Consider the following 16,094-nt stretch of genomic DNA (forward strand, 5'->3'; position numbering starts at 1 on the left):
TACTAACATTAGAAACTGCATTGTAAAAAACATGCATTAAATATAAACTATAAATATTTTGAATATAACATTCTATAAAGAATGTTGAACAGTTGTAATTCAACATTATAGATGTTTGAACAGTAGTAATTCAGCATTATAGATATACTTTCCACAGAGTATAGAGATGGCTCCTCAATTTCTATGCCCTGTGATAGCTTTTTTGTCAATGTTATCAATAGTTTTTTTGTATAACAATGCATCTTTTGCTTTTGTAGCTAGGCTTTGAATAAAAAGTCTTTCAGGAGATGGTGTCTAGGGAAAATAGGGTGGATAGAATAAAAAATTCTTGAATTCTTGTTTTAGTGTTTATAAACTTCTTTGTACTCTGCCTTTAAAAACCACATTTCTGGTGGTGCCTGGGTGGCTCAACCGGTTAAACATCCAACTCTCAATTTCAGCTCAGGTCATGATCTCACAGTTTATGAGTTCGAGCCCTGCATCAGGCTCTGTGATGACAAGCTTGGAGACTGCGTGGGACCCTGTTTCTTCTTCTCTCATTGACCCTTCCCCACGCTCACTTGCATGCTCTCTCTCTCTCTCAAAATAAATAAATAAACATTTAAATTAATTAATTGATTGATTAAATAATTCATTTCTGTTTGGTTAATGAAAAATCTGGAGTTTTGTTTGTTTGTTTTTTGTTATTGTAAGAAGGCTCTGTGTCCAGCATGGAGCCCAATGCAGGGCTTGAACTCATGACCCCGAACTGATATCAAGAGTTGGACACCTAACCGACTGAGCCACCCAGGTGCCCCAAATCTGTTTTGTTAAAGAAAAAAGTACATATGGAATAGGCTTGTTATTAGATTAGATTTTCTTTGAATCAGATTTTAGGACTTTATTTACTTATGATAATAAGTAATTGCTTTTTTGGTTTGGGTTGTCGGTTCTATTTCTAGATCATATTGTGGCCATAAATCTTTGACTTTAAGATTATTTGAAGACATTAAGCTCACTCTTTCACTGATTAATCTAACATTTATTGAGGGTCTATTAGGTATGTGTTTCTGTTCCCCTAACCTACAAATGTATGGCACAAAAATAAGTACCAAGTGGATGTGTATTAGATCTTTTTTTTTCAACTGATCGTATATTTTCTAGTATTGATATCTTATTATTTGACTTTTAAAAATAAGCCTCTATGTGTCTTATATTGCACTATGTTATAGAAAACATAGGAAAGCAAAGGAAATGGTCCCTGCACCTTAGGAGCTTCCTGTTTTGTTGGAGAGAACTGACTTTAAGTATTGAGGTATTTAGAAAATATTATGATGCAGTATATATTGATAATTAAATTTTAAATTGTGTACATAGTACTGAAATTAAACTTTATGGTAGAATTTATTTTAAAGCTTTTTTTAAGTTTATTTAGGGGTGCCTGGGTGACTCATGTTATGATCTCATGGTTTGTGAGTTCAAGCCCTGCATCACGCTCTCTGCTGTCAGCACAGAGCCTGCTTCAGATCCTCTGTCTGCCTCTCTCAGCCCCTCCCCCACTTGCTCTCTCTCTCTCAAAATAAATTTTTTAAAAATTGAAACAAAATTATTTATTTTGAGAGAGAGAGAGAGTACATGTGCACTTGTGAGTTGGGGAGGGGCAGAGAGAGAGGGAGAGAGAATCCCAAGCAGGCTCCAAGCTTGTCATCACAGAGCCCACCTCCTTATGAATCGGGAGATCATGACCTGAACTGAAATCCAGAGTCGGTTACTCAACCTACTGAGCCACCCAGGAGTTCCTCTAAGGTAGAATTTAGTAGTAAATTATTATAGAGCAAACAGCTTTGACCTCAGCTGTGTTGTAAAGATGGTATCTTCCAAAATTCTTGGTATCTGGGGTTCTATCTCAGACTGAACCATGTATAGCAAAAGATTTGCAAGAAGAGATGCAAAATAGTTGAATCTTCCAGATCTAAATCTGATATTTAAGAAAAGGGTGATTAGCCACAAGGAATTCTTCCCAAGAAAATGTTGTCGTGTTTTGTTTTTGTTCATTGATAGACTCTTAAAGAATTTTAAATGTTACAGAAATAAAAGTTATTTTCTTTCCTCCTCCTTTCATTCAGTTGGAATCTAACAATTATCTGAATGAGCCATGTAAAAGCCTGGTGATCAGGGTTAGTTAGTAAATCTCATTAAGTGAACTGTAAAGAATGCACAGAGTTACAAAATTCTGATAATTGTTTTGAAATAAACATTGAAAAGCCTTGCAAAATTCTGGACTTTAGTTCTGTATTATAATCAGGGATCACTTTCTTCCAAATTAATTTTTATCATAGGAAGAGAAAACCAGTCAGAAGCCATCTGAAGCCAAAGAGATAAAGCTTTATGCTCAGATTCCCCCTATAGAGAAGATGGATGCATCTCTGTCCACACTTGCTAATTGCGAGTAAGTTCTCTTGTGTTTTTTCCCCTTCCTTTTTAACATACATAAACTAGAAAAAAAGTGTTTTCTGTGATCTTTGTTTCTTTTTGTTTGTTGGTTTGGTTAATATAATTCTCCCTTTGGCAAAGCCAAACATAAAAGATTATTGGTTTATGGGGGACTAGTAATAAAGTAACCCTGAACGATATAGTACTTTTTTTTTATGTTTATTTATTTTTCAGATAGAAAGTGCCAGCAGGGGAGGGGCAGTGAGTGAGGGGGACAGAGGATCCAAAACAGGCTCTGCTCTGACAACAGCAAGCCCGATGTGGTGCTCAAACTCACAAACTGTGAGATCATGACCTAAGCCGAAGTTGGATGCTCAACTGACTGAGCCACCTAGGTGCCCCAATATAGTACTTTTTTTTCAGTAAAATTTTTATAATGTGCCTGGAAAATAGAATTTTTCTTGTCTCTTGGGAGAAACTAAATAACTAAGTAATACAATAAGACTTTATTATAAAAGCTAGTATTTCTCTTGTAAAATTAGCCAGTCAGTACTATACAGACTAGAGGCCTAACAGATACTGCTTTAAATTTTTTCAATTGTAAAAATGCATTGTTAAAACATCTAGAAAATATAAAAAGCACAAAGGAAAGGAATTAATATCAACCAAAATTGCACCATCTTTTGAGAATCAGTGTTAGCATGTTGATACAGAGCCTTCTAATTTTTCTTTCCTTATTGGGATCAAATTATACTTATCATTTTATAATCCTATTTTCCCATGACTTTAAGTATCAGATCTATATTAATTCCTCTTTTTTTAAAAAATTAATTTATTTATTTTGAGACAGCATGGGTGGGGAAAGAGTGGGGAAGAATCCTAAGCAGACTCTGTGCTGTGCTGTCAGTGCAGAGCCTGATGTTGTGCTCAAACCAGGAGATCATGACCTGAGCCGAAATCAAGAGTTAGATGCTTAACTGACTAAGCCACCTAGGCACCCCTATATTAATTCCTCTTAAGTTATTTTCTCAATACTCTACATACTTTTTTAGCAAGGTTCTGTGGATAATTTGAGGCAATTATACCATGACACCTTGTGACCATGCTCTCAGGCTGCAGTGTCTTGTTGGAGCTGTAGATTGTTATAGATCACTTGGGATTCTTCCTGATTTCTTTAGTCTGTGTTTTTCTAAATGTAGCGCACTAACTACCTACATAAGAATTTCCTAATGCAGGAGGTAAGCCCCACACCAAATATATAGAAATAGAGTATCTACTGATGAAACCTAGGAATCTATAATAAGCAGCTTGAGTGACTCTTCTATGCATATTTGTGAACCCATGCATTAGACTAATATCTGTCTTTGGAATGAAAGGGAGAAGCAAACATATTTAGTTATTGTATGCAACTTGTCCTTTATGATAAGAGCACTGTGTATTATATGAAAATCCACCCTAGATTTTTTTTTGGCTTTAAAAGCATGATTCCAAAGAGCACTGTTTCAAAGTGGTCAAATATCTTTTTATCATAAAGCCATCTCAAAGGCAAATGTTTGGGAAGGTTTTGTACCTGGTACCAAATTATCTTGGAACTGCTTGGAAGGAGTCAGCCTGTTCATACTTTGGCTGACAATCTCTTTGGGCAGATTGCCTAAACAACAATTAAAGAATTCATCCCAGTCATATTCCCAGATTTAAGGCACTCCATTTTTCACTGGGAGTTGTCAGGAATTGGGGATGGCTAGAAAATATACAGATTTGATCAATAATTTACACTACAGTAATTGCTTTTGTAAAAAAATGAGTAATTCTTTTTCAAGTCAAATCATAAAGGATAAGATCACATGTTCTAGAGTCAGTTTTTGGAGAGTTTTAAATTTGGCTCTGCCCCTTTATGGCTGTGTAATATTAGGCAAATTGCTTAACACCTTTGTACCTCAGTTTCCTCACTTGTAAAATGCAGATAATAATAATAATACTTATTTCACAGGATTGTTGTGATGGTTAAAACAAACAAAACCGGTTTATGTAACAAGTACTTAGACGAATACTGGGCACACGTTGTGTTCAATAAAATTAGCTTTTATTACATTTTTTGCATGAAATGTACTGAAATATTAAAACTTTTGTCAAGAAAGGAAGACTAAGAATGTGTAGTTATGCTCCCTTTAAAATTTTTATATAGTTAAATTATGAGTAGAAAAAACCTAGACAAATGTATACAAACCATTAAAAGTAGTTATCTCTGGGGATATCTGTGGAATGGTTAGCATTACATTATGACTTCTTCAGCATACATTTCTGAATGATTTAACACATGAGCAGATAAATATCTTCACACATGCATATAATATAGTTCTGCTTTTTATCAAAAGGGATCACATAAAATGTTTTGTTCTGCTAGATGGTTTTTTAACTTGACCACATATCATAGATGTCTTCCCAAGCTGGTATCTGGAGCCTAATTTCATTTGTTTTAGTGACAGTATAGTTTTTCATTATCTATCCCTCAGTTGCTAGATGTTTAGAGATTTTTCCCTATTTTTTGCTATTACAATAATACAATAAATAATCTAGCTTATATATCTTTTGGCATTGTATTAGTATTTCAGTAGGATTTATTCTTAGAAATGAATTACTAGGTCAAAGAACACATGCATTTAAAAAAAATTAATAAATAATACTAAATTACCTTCAAAAAGTTTTTTTTTAATTTTCTGCAATGAATATGTATTAACTTTGTGATCAGAAAAAAGGGATGAGGATTTCAAAATGAAAGAATACATGCCATGTCTGAGGGGGAAAAAGATTTAGTATAAAAAGAAAATATGACTTAAATATTATCTTCTATGGGCACTTGAGGAATAATTTCTGATAAACCATTTATTTATTTTTCTGATACATCATTTAAAATTGTTTCATATTAATTCAAGTTTTCCTTTGTTCTTTTCAAGGAAGCTTTCACTGTCTACAAACTGCATTGAAAAAATTGCCAACCTCAATGGCTTAAGTAAGTGATCCACAGTAACAGATGGTTCTTGGGTTTTCTCATTATTGGAATAAACATTCTAGAGACACTATGTAATCCCAGAAGCTAGCACCTGTTTTAACCACAGTAATTGTCAGATGACAGAGAAAATATATAAACCATGTGTCTTAAATTTGGTTATCCAAAGAAAATCAGAGAGAACAAAAGACCTAAACATTTTAAAGATGTTTTAAAGCTTTTATAGAGTTAGAATTAAATATAAAAATGAGATTTTTTATTATATGTATTTTGTTCAAATTTGTCTTGTCTGTCTTTCTTTCTTTCTTTTGTTCTTTCTTTCTTTCTTTCTTTTTAAGAATTCCAGGTGGTATTCTGGAACTTTTTATTTATTTATTTTTAAGTTTATTTATTTATTTTGGAGAGAGAGAGAGTGAGTAAGGGGCAGAGAAAGAAGAAGAGAGAGAGAGAATCCCAAACAGGTCCTGTACCATTAGCAGAGAGCCAGACATGGGGCTTGAACCCATGAACTGTGAGATCATGACCTGAGCTGAGTCGGACCAAGAGTAAGAGGCTTGGGGCGCCTGGGCAGCTTAGTCGATTAAGTGTCTGACTTCGGCTCAGGTCATGATCTCATGGTTTGTGAATTTGTGTCCCACGTTGGGCTCTGTGCTGACAACTCTGAGCCTGGAGCCTGCTTCCGATTCTGTGTCTCCCTCTCTCTCTCTCTGTCCCTCCCCTGCTCATTCTCTGTCTCTCTCTCAAAAATAAACAAAAGAAAAAAAGTCAAAGTCTTAACTGACTTAGCCTCTCAGGTGCCCCAATACTTGTTATATTTAAATTTTAATTCCTCACCATCATTTTTCTTGTGTTCCTTATCTGTGTTAATGATGTTGCCACCATCCCAGTTGCCAAGGCTTCTGACTCCTGCTAATTTCCTATGTTTGGTGAAACTTGGTGGTTTAAAACAATAGTTCTGAAAAACAACAGCAAGAACAAAAACAGTTCTGGAGGCCAGAAGTCTGAAATTGGTTTTAGTGGGCCAAAATCAAGGTTTTGACCAAGCCACACTGCCTGAAGGCTTTAGGGGAGAATCTGTTCCTTGTTTCTTTTAGATTCTGATGGCTGCCACGTTCCTTGGCTTGTGAGGACATCACTCTAATCTCTGCCTCTGTGGTCATGTTGACTTCTCCTCTTTCATCTGTGTCACATATTTATTTCTCTGCCTCCTTCTTTTTTTATTATTAATATTTTTAAATTTATTTTTGAGAGAGAGCATGAGCAGGGGAGGGTCAGGGGGTGGTGCAAAAGATCCAAATCAGGCTATGCACTGAGAGCAGCAAGCCCAATGTGGGGCAGAAACTCATGAACTGCAAGATCATGACCTGAGCCAAAGATGGATGCTCAACTGACTGAGCCACCCAGGCACCACTCTCTGCCTCCTTCTTAAGAAGATATGTGTGATTACATTTAGGGAACACCTGGATAATCAAGGCTATTCTCCCTAAGATCCCTAACTTGATGACATCTACTAAGTACTCCCCGCCCCCCCCCCCCCCCAAGGTAACATTCACAGGTTCCGGGGATTAGGATCTAGGTATCTTTTGGTGGGGAATTATTTAACCTACCATGCTCCTCCTTTACTTCCCTTAAGACATCTGAGTTCATCACTGAGTCCTGTTTACTCTTTGAGAGAGCTCTTAAATAATTTGTTGCTTTTCCATTTCCAGAAGCTATGGTTTTATTTAAGACCCACATCATCTCCCCCTTGTATTTTCAAACATTTTTTTTTTACCACTTTTCCATAGTAAGGAATACATGTGAATTCATGACTCAGTACATATATTCATATGAACATACATATCAAATACATACATACACATGTGAAGTGGAATAGGTTTGTAAAACAATATTTACCCTTATAGCATAGGTTCCAGTGTAAGTTTTTAAATTATTTTTAATGTTTGTTTATTTTTGAAGGAGAGAGAGAGCATGAATGATGAAGAGGCAGAGAGAGAGAGGGAGACACAGAATCCAAAGCGGGCTTCAGGTTCTGAGCTGTTAGCACAGAGCCCAACACGGGGTTCAAACCCAAGAGCCATGAGAAGTCGGATGCTCAACCAACTGAGCCCCCCAGGCACCCTCCAGTATAAGTTTTTTAAAGATTTCATATTTTAAAAATGCTTGTCACAACCCATTAAGCTGATTTCATATCACCTATAGTTTGAGAAACACTGCCATGGGGTGCCTGGGTGGTTCAGTTGGTTAAGCATCCGACTCTTTTTTCTTTTTTTTAATGTTTATTTATTTTTGAGAGAGAGAGAGTGCAAGTTGAGGAGGGGCAGAGAGAAAGGGCAACAGAGGATCCAAAGCAGGCTCTGTGCTGACAGCAGAGAGCCTGATGTAGGACTCAAACCCATGAACCACGAGAGCCGAAGTTGGACACCTAACCACCTGAGCCACCCAGGCGCCCCTAAGCATCTGACTCTTGACTTTGGATCAGGTCATGATCTCAGGGTTGTGAGATCCAGCCCCAAGTTGGGCTCCATGCTGGGCATGGAGCCTGCTTAAGATTCTGTCTCTCTTTCCCTCTGCCCCTCTCCCCTGCTTATGTGCTCTCTTTCTTGAAAGAAAGAAAGAAAGAAAGAAAGAAAGAAAGAAAGAAAGAAAGAAAGAAAGAAAGAAAGAAAAAGACAGGAAGGAAGGAAGGAAGGAAGGTAGGAAGGAAGGTAGGAAGAAAAGAAAAGAAAAAAGAAAAGAAAAGAAAAGAAAAGAGAAAAGAAAGAGAAAAACACTGCCTTATGACTTTTGTGATAGCCTCCTAATTGATCTTTTTGTCTCCTTTCACCCAGTTGACATTCAACATTGATAGCAGGGTTTTCTTTCTAAAAATATTATTCTTGGGGCGCCTGGGTGACTCGGTTGAACATCTGACTCATGTCCGTGGGTTCAAGCCCTGCATGGGGCTCTGTGCTGACAGCTCAGATCCTGGAGCCTGCTTTGGATTCTGTGTCTCCCTCTCTTTCTCTCTGCCCCTCCCCTGGTTACACTGTCTCTCTCTCTGTCTCTCAAAAAATAAAATGTTTAAAAAAATGTTTTTTTATATTATTTTCATTATCATTCCTCCAGATCAGAGACCTTTAATGGTTCCCCTTTGCCTAGTAAAGACCAAATGCCTTAATGTTGCATTCAAAGTCATCTAAAATCTGTGCCACCCTATTCACACCTGAATACATCATTCTTTTTTATGACTGTGCATTTGTTAATGCAATGCTTTTTTCCTTTGAGAATAGCCCCTTCCTCAACATGAAAATCCTGCAAAAAACAAAATTAAGATTAAGAATGTCAAGTTTAAATGTCATTTCTCCCTCTAAAGACTTCTCTAGTGATTGTCATAATTATTCTTTCTCTTTTTTAAATGTTTATTTATTTATTTTTGAGAGACCAAGAAAAAGCACAGAGGAGGGGCAGAGAGAAAGGGAGAGAATTCCATGTGGGCTCTGTGCTCATAGTGCCACCCAGGCACCTCCATTATTACTCTTTCTTTAGGAATATTAATAACTGTCTTGGATTATAATAATAAATACCCACTTCATACAGTTATTGTGAAGATTAAATGAGTTAGTATATATAAAGTGTTTTGAATAGTGCCTGGTACATATAAGTGCTCAAGAAATATTAGCTATTATTATGGTTAGTGAAGAATATGTTCTGTCTCTTCAGATAATGAGCTCCTTGAGTGTAAACATCACATCTTACTATCTTATCTTCCAAATCTCCATCCTCCTCCCAGGACCTTACCCAAAGTTGGCATTCAGTATTTATGTAGTCCTGGAGAAGAAGCATTTACTATTAGAGCTGTGCATAAGATGACTCAGTATATTTGTTTTTCACTGACTCATTAAACAATTTGAGATGTTTCACTTTACCATTAACCCTTGAACAACATGGGTTTGAACTGTGTGGGTCTATTTACATGCTGATTTTTTTTTTACAGCACTATAAATTTATTTTCCTTTCATTCTTGAATGTATTTTCTTTCTTTTATGATTTTCTTTTTTTTAAACTTTTTTTTTTATTTTTGAGAAGAGAGAGACAGAGCATGAGGGGGGGAGGAGAGAGAAAGAGGGAGTCACAGAATCTGAAACAGGCTCCAGGCTCTGAGCTGTCAGCACAGAGCCCAATGTGGGGCTGAACTCACAGACTGTGAGATCATAACCTGAGCCGAAGTCAGATGCTTAACCAACTGAGCCACCCAGACGCCCCTCTTTCATGATTTTCTTAATATTTTCTTTTCTCTAGGTTTATTGTAAGAATATAATATATAATACATATAACATACAAAATGTGCATTAATGGACTGTTGACCAAGGCTTCTGCTCAATAGCAGGCTATTAGTCATTAAGTTTTGGGAGAGTAAAAATTTACACTCAGATTTTCAACTGCCTGGGGGTTGGCATTCCTAACTCCTGTGTTATTCAACAATTATACAGACACTTTGTCTATAATTGAAATAACTTGCTTTAATGAGATTAAATTGATGATATTTTTTTAAAGTTTATTTTCAGAGAGAGAGAGAGAGAGAGAGAGAGAATCCCAAGCAGGCTCCATGCTGACAGCATGCCTGACGTGGGCCTCTATCTCACAAACACTGAGATATGACCTGAGCTGAAATCAAGAGTTGGGGGGCACCAGGTGGCTTAGTCGGTTAAGCATCCAACTCTTGGTTTCAGGTCAGGTCATGATCTCATGGTTTGTGGGTTCTAGCCCTGCAGAGGGCTCCTTGCTGGCAGTGAAGAGCCTGCTTAGGATTCTCTCTTTCTCTCCTTCTCTCTCTGCTCCTCTCCTGCTCTCTTTCTCTCTCTCTCTCAAATAAATAAACTGAAATCAAGTGTCGGATGCCTAACCAACTGAGCCACCCAAGCATCCTGATGATGTATTATTTATCAATACAGATAACATGCTTTTCTTTTCATTAAAAACATGACTCTGACAATAGTGAAAATAGATAACCTCTGTACAGGGCTGGCAATAGACTTTAACTTATAATCTAACTTTGGTCGATTGGTAGTGACTCTCAGAAAAATTTAATTAATTAATAAGAGTACCAAAAATTCAGTAGAAAGAATAGCTTGATCAGTTATGATGTCTGATGTAGACATGGATTGAGACAGTATAAGCATTTGTACCATACATTTGCTATACTTGATTCACCTCATTTTAGTTGTGCTTACAACAAATAGTACTTCCATAGTCTATAGCCGGTCACTGGGGAATACACATCATCTGTGACTATAAAGCAAAAAGACACTGCTGATCCCTATGAAGGATTGAATATATGACTGTAGCCTGTCTCTCACCCCTTCCCTTTCATGAGCACTATAGTCTCACTTGTTAAACTGTGATGACAGGATCTGGAATAAAAAGGGATTCCTATTTAACAGGGGGTTTATAAGGCAGAATAACCCTAATGACAACTTATGTTTATTGTAGCAAAACTGTGGCTAGAAAACTGCATACCTGGACTATGTTGAAAACTGTGACTAAAAGGTTGTACAATATGAATATTAATAATCTCATACCAAATATTAGAACATAAATTTTGTTGCCTTGTATCTTTGGTAAAAACTTATACTTTTCTCCTTAGGTTTACTAAATAAACACAGAACTTTCTAACACTTTTGATTTTCACCAGGACTCTTCTTGTATGAAGAAAAAAACAGTGTTTTCCTTCTAGTGGTGCTCTACTTCTGTACCACCTTCTACTTCTGAAACATATATCGTTGTGTTATGTCAGAACATTTAATTTATTAACTTTGATACCATAATTTATGTCCCTATACAGTAATCAATAAGATCTTTTTAGCTTTCCATCACCATTTTCGTGTGTATTTTTTTATTTTTTATTTTTATTTATTTATTTATTTATTTATTTATTTATTTATTTTTAATATATGAAATTTATTGTCAAATTGGTTTCGATACAACACCCAGTGCTCATCCCAAAAGGTGCCCTCCTCAATACCCATCACCCACCCTCCCCTCCCTCCCACCCCCCATCAACCCTCAGTTTGTTCTCAGTTTTTAACAGTCTCTTATGCTTTGGCTCTCTCCCACTCTAACCTCTTTTTTTTTTTTCCTTCCCCTCCCCCATGGGTTTCTGTTAAGTTTCTCAGGATCCACGTAAGAGTGAAACCATATGGTATCTGTCTTTCTCTGTATGGCTTATTTCACTTAGCATCACACTCTCCAGTTCCATCCACGTTGCTACAAAAGGCCATATTTCATTTTTTCTCATTGCCACGTAGTATTCCATTGTGTATATAAACCACAATTTCTTTATCCATTCATCAGTTGATGGACATTTAGGCTCCTTCCATAATTTGGCTATTGTTGAGAGTGCTGCTATAAACATTGGGGTACAAGTGCCCCTATGCATCAGTACTCCTGTATCCCTTGGATAAATTCCTAGCAGTGCTATTGCTGGGTCATAGGGTAGGTCTATTTTTAATTTTCTGAGGAACCTCCACACTGCTTTCCAGAGCGGCTGTACCAATTTGCATTCCCACCAACAGTGCAAGAGGGTTCCCGTTTCTCCACATCCTCTCCAGCATCGATAGTCTCCTGATTTGTTCATTTTGGCCACTCTGACTGGCGTGAGGTGATACCTGAGTGTGGTTTTGATTTGTATTTCCCTGATAAGGAGCAACGTTGAACATCTTTTCATGTGCCTGTTGGCCATCCGGATGTCTTCTTTAGAGAAGTGTCTATTCATGTTTTCTGCCCATTTCTTCACTGGGTTATTTGTTTTTCGGGTGTGGAGTTTGGTGAGCTCTTTATAGATTTTGGATACTAGCCCTTTGTCTGATATGTCATTTGCAAATATCTTTTCCCATTCCGTTGGTTGCCTTTTAGTTTGGTTGGTTGTTTCCTTTGCTGTGCAGAAGCTTTTTATCTTCATAAGGTCCCAGTAATTCACTTTTGCTTTTAATTCCCTTGCCTTTGGGGATGTGTCGTGTAAGAGATTGCTATGGCTGAGGTCAGAGAGGTCTTTTCCTGCTTTCTCCTCTAAGGTTTTGATGGTTTCCTGTCTCACATTCAGGTCCTTTATCCATTTTGAGTTTATTTTTGTGAATGGTGTGAGAAAGTGGTCTAGTTTCAACCTTCTGCATGTTGCTGTCCAGTTCTCCCAGCACCATTTTTGTTAAAGAGACTGTCTTTTTTCCATGGGATGTTCTTTCCTGCTTTGTCAAAGATGAGTTGGCCATACGTTTGTGGGTCTAGTTCTGGGGTTTCTATTCTATTCCATTGGTCTATGTGTCTGTTTTTGTGCCAATACCATGCTGTCTTGATGATGACAGCTTTGTAGTAGAGGCTAAAGTCTGGGATTGTGATGCCTCCTGCTTTGGTCTTCTTCTTCAAAATTACTTTGGCTATTCGGGGCCTTTTGTGGTTCCATATGAATTTTAGGATTGCTTGTTCTAGTTTCAAGAAGAATGCTGGTGCAATTTTGATTGGGATTGCATTGAATGTGTAGATAGCTTTGGGTAGTATTGACATTTTGACAATATTTATTCTTCCAATCCATGAGCACGGAATGTCTTTCCATTTCTTTAAATCTTCTTCAATTACCTTCATAAGTTTTCTATAGTTTTCAGCATACAGATCTTTTACAACTTTGGTTAGATTTATTCCTAGGTATTTTATGCTTCTTGGTGCAATTGTGAATGGGATCAGTTTCTTTATTTGTCTTTCTGTTGCTTCATTGTTAGTGTATAAGAACGCAACTGATTTCTGTACATTGATTTTGTATCCTGCAACTTTGCTGAATTCATGTATCAGTTCTAGCAGACTTTTGGTGGAGTCTATCGGATTTTCCATGTATAATATCATGTCATCTGCAAAAAGCGAAAGCTTGACTTCGTCTTTGCCAATTTTGATGCCTTTGATTTCCTTTTGTTGTCTGATTGCTGATGCTAGAACTTCCAGCACTATGTTAAACAACAGCGGTGAGAGTGGGCATCCCTGTCGTGTTCCTGATCTCAGGGAAAAAGCTCTCAGTTTTTCCCCATTGAGGGTGATGTTAGCTGTGGGCTTTTCATAAATGGCTTTTATGATCTTTAAGTATGTTCCTTCTATCCCGACTTTCTCAAGGGTTTTTATTAAGAAAGGTGCTGGATTTTGTCAAAGGCCTTTTCTGCATCGATTGACAGGATCATATGGTTCTTCTCTTTTTTTTTGTTAATGTGATGTATCACGTTGATTGATTTGCGAATGTTGAACCAGCCCTGCATCCCAGGAATGAATCCCACTTGATCATGGTGAATAATTCTTTTTATATGCCGTTGAATTCGATTTGCTAGTATCTTATTGAGAATTTTTGCATCCATATTCATCAGGGATATTGGCCTGTAGTTCTCTTTTTTTACTGGGTCTCTGTCTGGTTTAGGAATCAAAGTAATACTGGCTTCATAGAATGAGTCTGGAAGTTTTCCTTCCCTTTCTATTTCTTGGAATAGCTTGAGAAGGATAGGTATTATCTCTGCTTTAAACGTCTGGTAGAACTCCCCTGGGAAGCCATCTGGTCCTGGACTCTTATTTGTTGGGAGATTTTTGATAACCGATTCAATTTCTTCGCTGGTTATGGGTCTGTTCAAGCTTTCTATTTCCTCCTGATTGAGTTTTGGAAGAGTGTGGGTGTTTAGGAATTTGTCCATTTCTTCCAGGTTGTCCAGTTTGTTTGCATATAATTTTTCATAGTATTCCCTGATAATTGTTTGTATCTCTGAGGGATTGGTTGTAATAATTCCATTTTCATTCATGATTTTATCTATTTGGGTCATCTCCCTTTTCTTTTTGAGAAGCCTGGCTAGAGGTTTGTCAATTTTGTTTATTTTTTCAAAAAACCAACTCTTGGTTTCGTTGATCTGCTCTACAGTTTTTTTAGATTCTATATTGTTTATTTCTGCTCTGATCTTTATTATTTCTCTTCTTCTGCTGGGTTTAGGCTGCCTTTGCTGTTCTGCTTCTATTTCCTTTAGGTGTGCTGTTAGATTTTGTATTTGGGACTTTTCTTGTTTCTTGAGATAGGCCTGGATTGCAATGTATTTTCCTCTCAGGACTGCCTTCGCTGCGTCCCAAAGCGTTTGGATTGTTGTATTTTCATTTTCGTTTGTTTCCATATATTTTTTAATTTCTTCTCTAATTGCCTGGTTGACCCACTCATTCGTTAGTAGGGTGTTCTTTAACCTCCATGCTTTTGGAGGTTTTCCAGACTTTTTCCTGTGGTTGATTTCAAGCTTCATCGCATTGTGGTCTGAAAGTATGCATGGTATAATTTCAATTCTTGTAAACTTATGAAGGGCTGTTTTGTGACCCAGTATATGATCTATGTTGGAGAACTTTCCATGTGCACTCGAGAAGAAAGTATATTCTGTTGCTTTGGGATGCAGAGTTCTAAATATATCTGTCAAGTCCATCTGATCCAATGTATCATTCAGGGCCCTTGTTTCTTTATTGACCGTGTGTCTAGATGATCTATCCATTTCTGTAAGTGGGGTGTTAAAGTCCCCTGCAATTACCACATTCTTATCAATAAGGTTGCTTATGTTTATGAGTAATTGTTTTATATATTTGGGGGCTCCGGTATTCGGCGCATAGACATTTATAATTGTTAGCTCTTCCTGATGGATAGACCCTGTAATTATTATATAATGCCCTTCTTCATCTCTTGTTACAGCCTTTAATTTAAAGTCTAGTTTGTCTGATATAAGTATGGCTACTCCAGCTTTCTTTTGGCTTCCAGTAGCATGATAAATAGTTCTCCATCCCCTCACTCTCAATCTAAAGGTGTCCTCAGGTCTAAAATGAATCTCTTGTAGACAGCAAATAGATGGGTCTTGTTTTTTTATCCATTCTGATACCCTATGTCTTGGTTGGCGCATTTAATCCATTTACATTCAGTGTTATTATAGAAAGATACGGGTTTAGAGTCATTGTGATGTCTGTATGTTTTATGCTTGTAGTGATGTCTCTGGTACTTTGTCTCACAGGGTCCCCCTTAGGATCTCTTGTAGGGCTGGTTTAGTGGTGACAAATTCCTTCAGTTTTTGTTTGTTTGGGAAGACCTTTATCTCCCCTTCTATTCTAAATGACAGACTTGCTGGATAAAGGATTCTCGGCTGCATATTTTTTCTGTTTAGCACACTGAAGATATCGTGCCAATTCTTTCTGGCCGGCCAAGTTTCAAAAGAGAGATCAGTCACGATCTCTCGATCTTATAGGTCTCCCTTTATATGTGAGGGCACGTTTATCCCTTGCTGCTTTCAGAATTTTCTCTTTATCCTTGTATTTTGCCAGTTTCACTATGATATGTCGTGCAGAAGATCGATTCAAGTTACGTCTGAAGGGAGTTCTCTGTGCCTCTTGGATTTCAATGCCTTTTTCCTTCCCCAGTTCAGGGAAGTTCTCAGCTATAATTTCTTCAAGTACCCCTTCAGCACCTTTCCCTCTCTCTTCCTCCTCTGGGATACCAATTATGCGTATATTACTTCTTTTTAGTGTATCACTTAGTTCTCTAATTTTCCCCTCATACTCCTGGATTTTTTTTCTCTTTCTCTCAGCTTCCTCTTTTTCCATAACTTTATCTTCTAGTTCACCTATTCTCTCCTCTGCCTCTTCAATCCGAGCTGTTGTA

General features: G+C 37.2%; 1 protein-coding gene across 2 annotated transcripts in view; it reads left to right on the forward strand.

The window, feature by feature from the left end:
* Positions 1–16,094, forward strand: part of DNAL1 (dynein axonemal light chain 1) — a 62,233-nt gene that overhangs the window by 25,585 nt on the left and 20,554 nt on the right. For both annotated transcript variants that reach the window (XM_027066112.2, XM_015071674.3), the window contains 2 exons: positions 2,319–2,428; positions 5,367–5,422. In XM_027066112.2, the coding sequence (XP_026921913.1) occupies positions 2,319–2,428; positions 5,367–5,422 (166 nt within the window). The remainder of the gene's footprint in view (positions 1–2,318; positions 2,429–5,366; positions 5,423–16,094) is intronic.

Source organism: Acinonyx jubatus, chromosome B3 (assembly GCF_027475565.1).
Source record: "Acinonyx jubatus isolate Ajub_Pintada_27869175 chromosome B3, VMU_Ajub_asm_v1.0, whole genome shotgun sequence".
In the NCBI taxonomy this organism is placed as follows: domain Eukaryota; kingdom Metazoa; phylum Chordata; class Mammalia; order Carnivora; family Felidae; genus Acinonyx; species Acinonyx jubatus.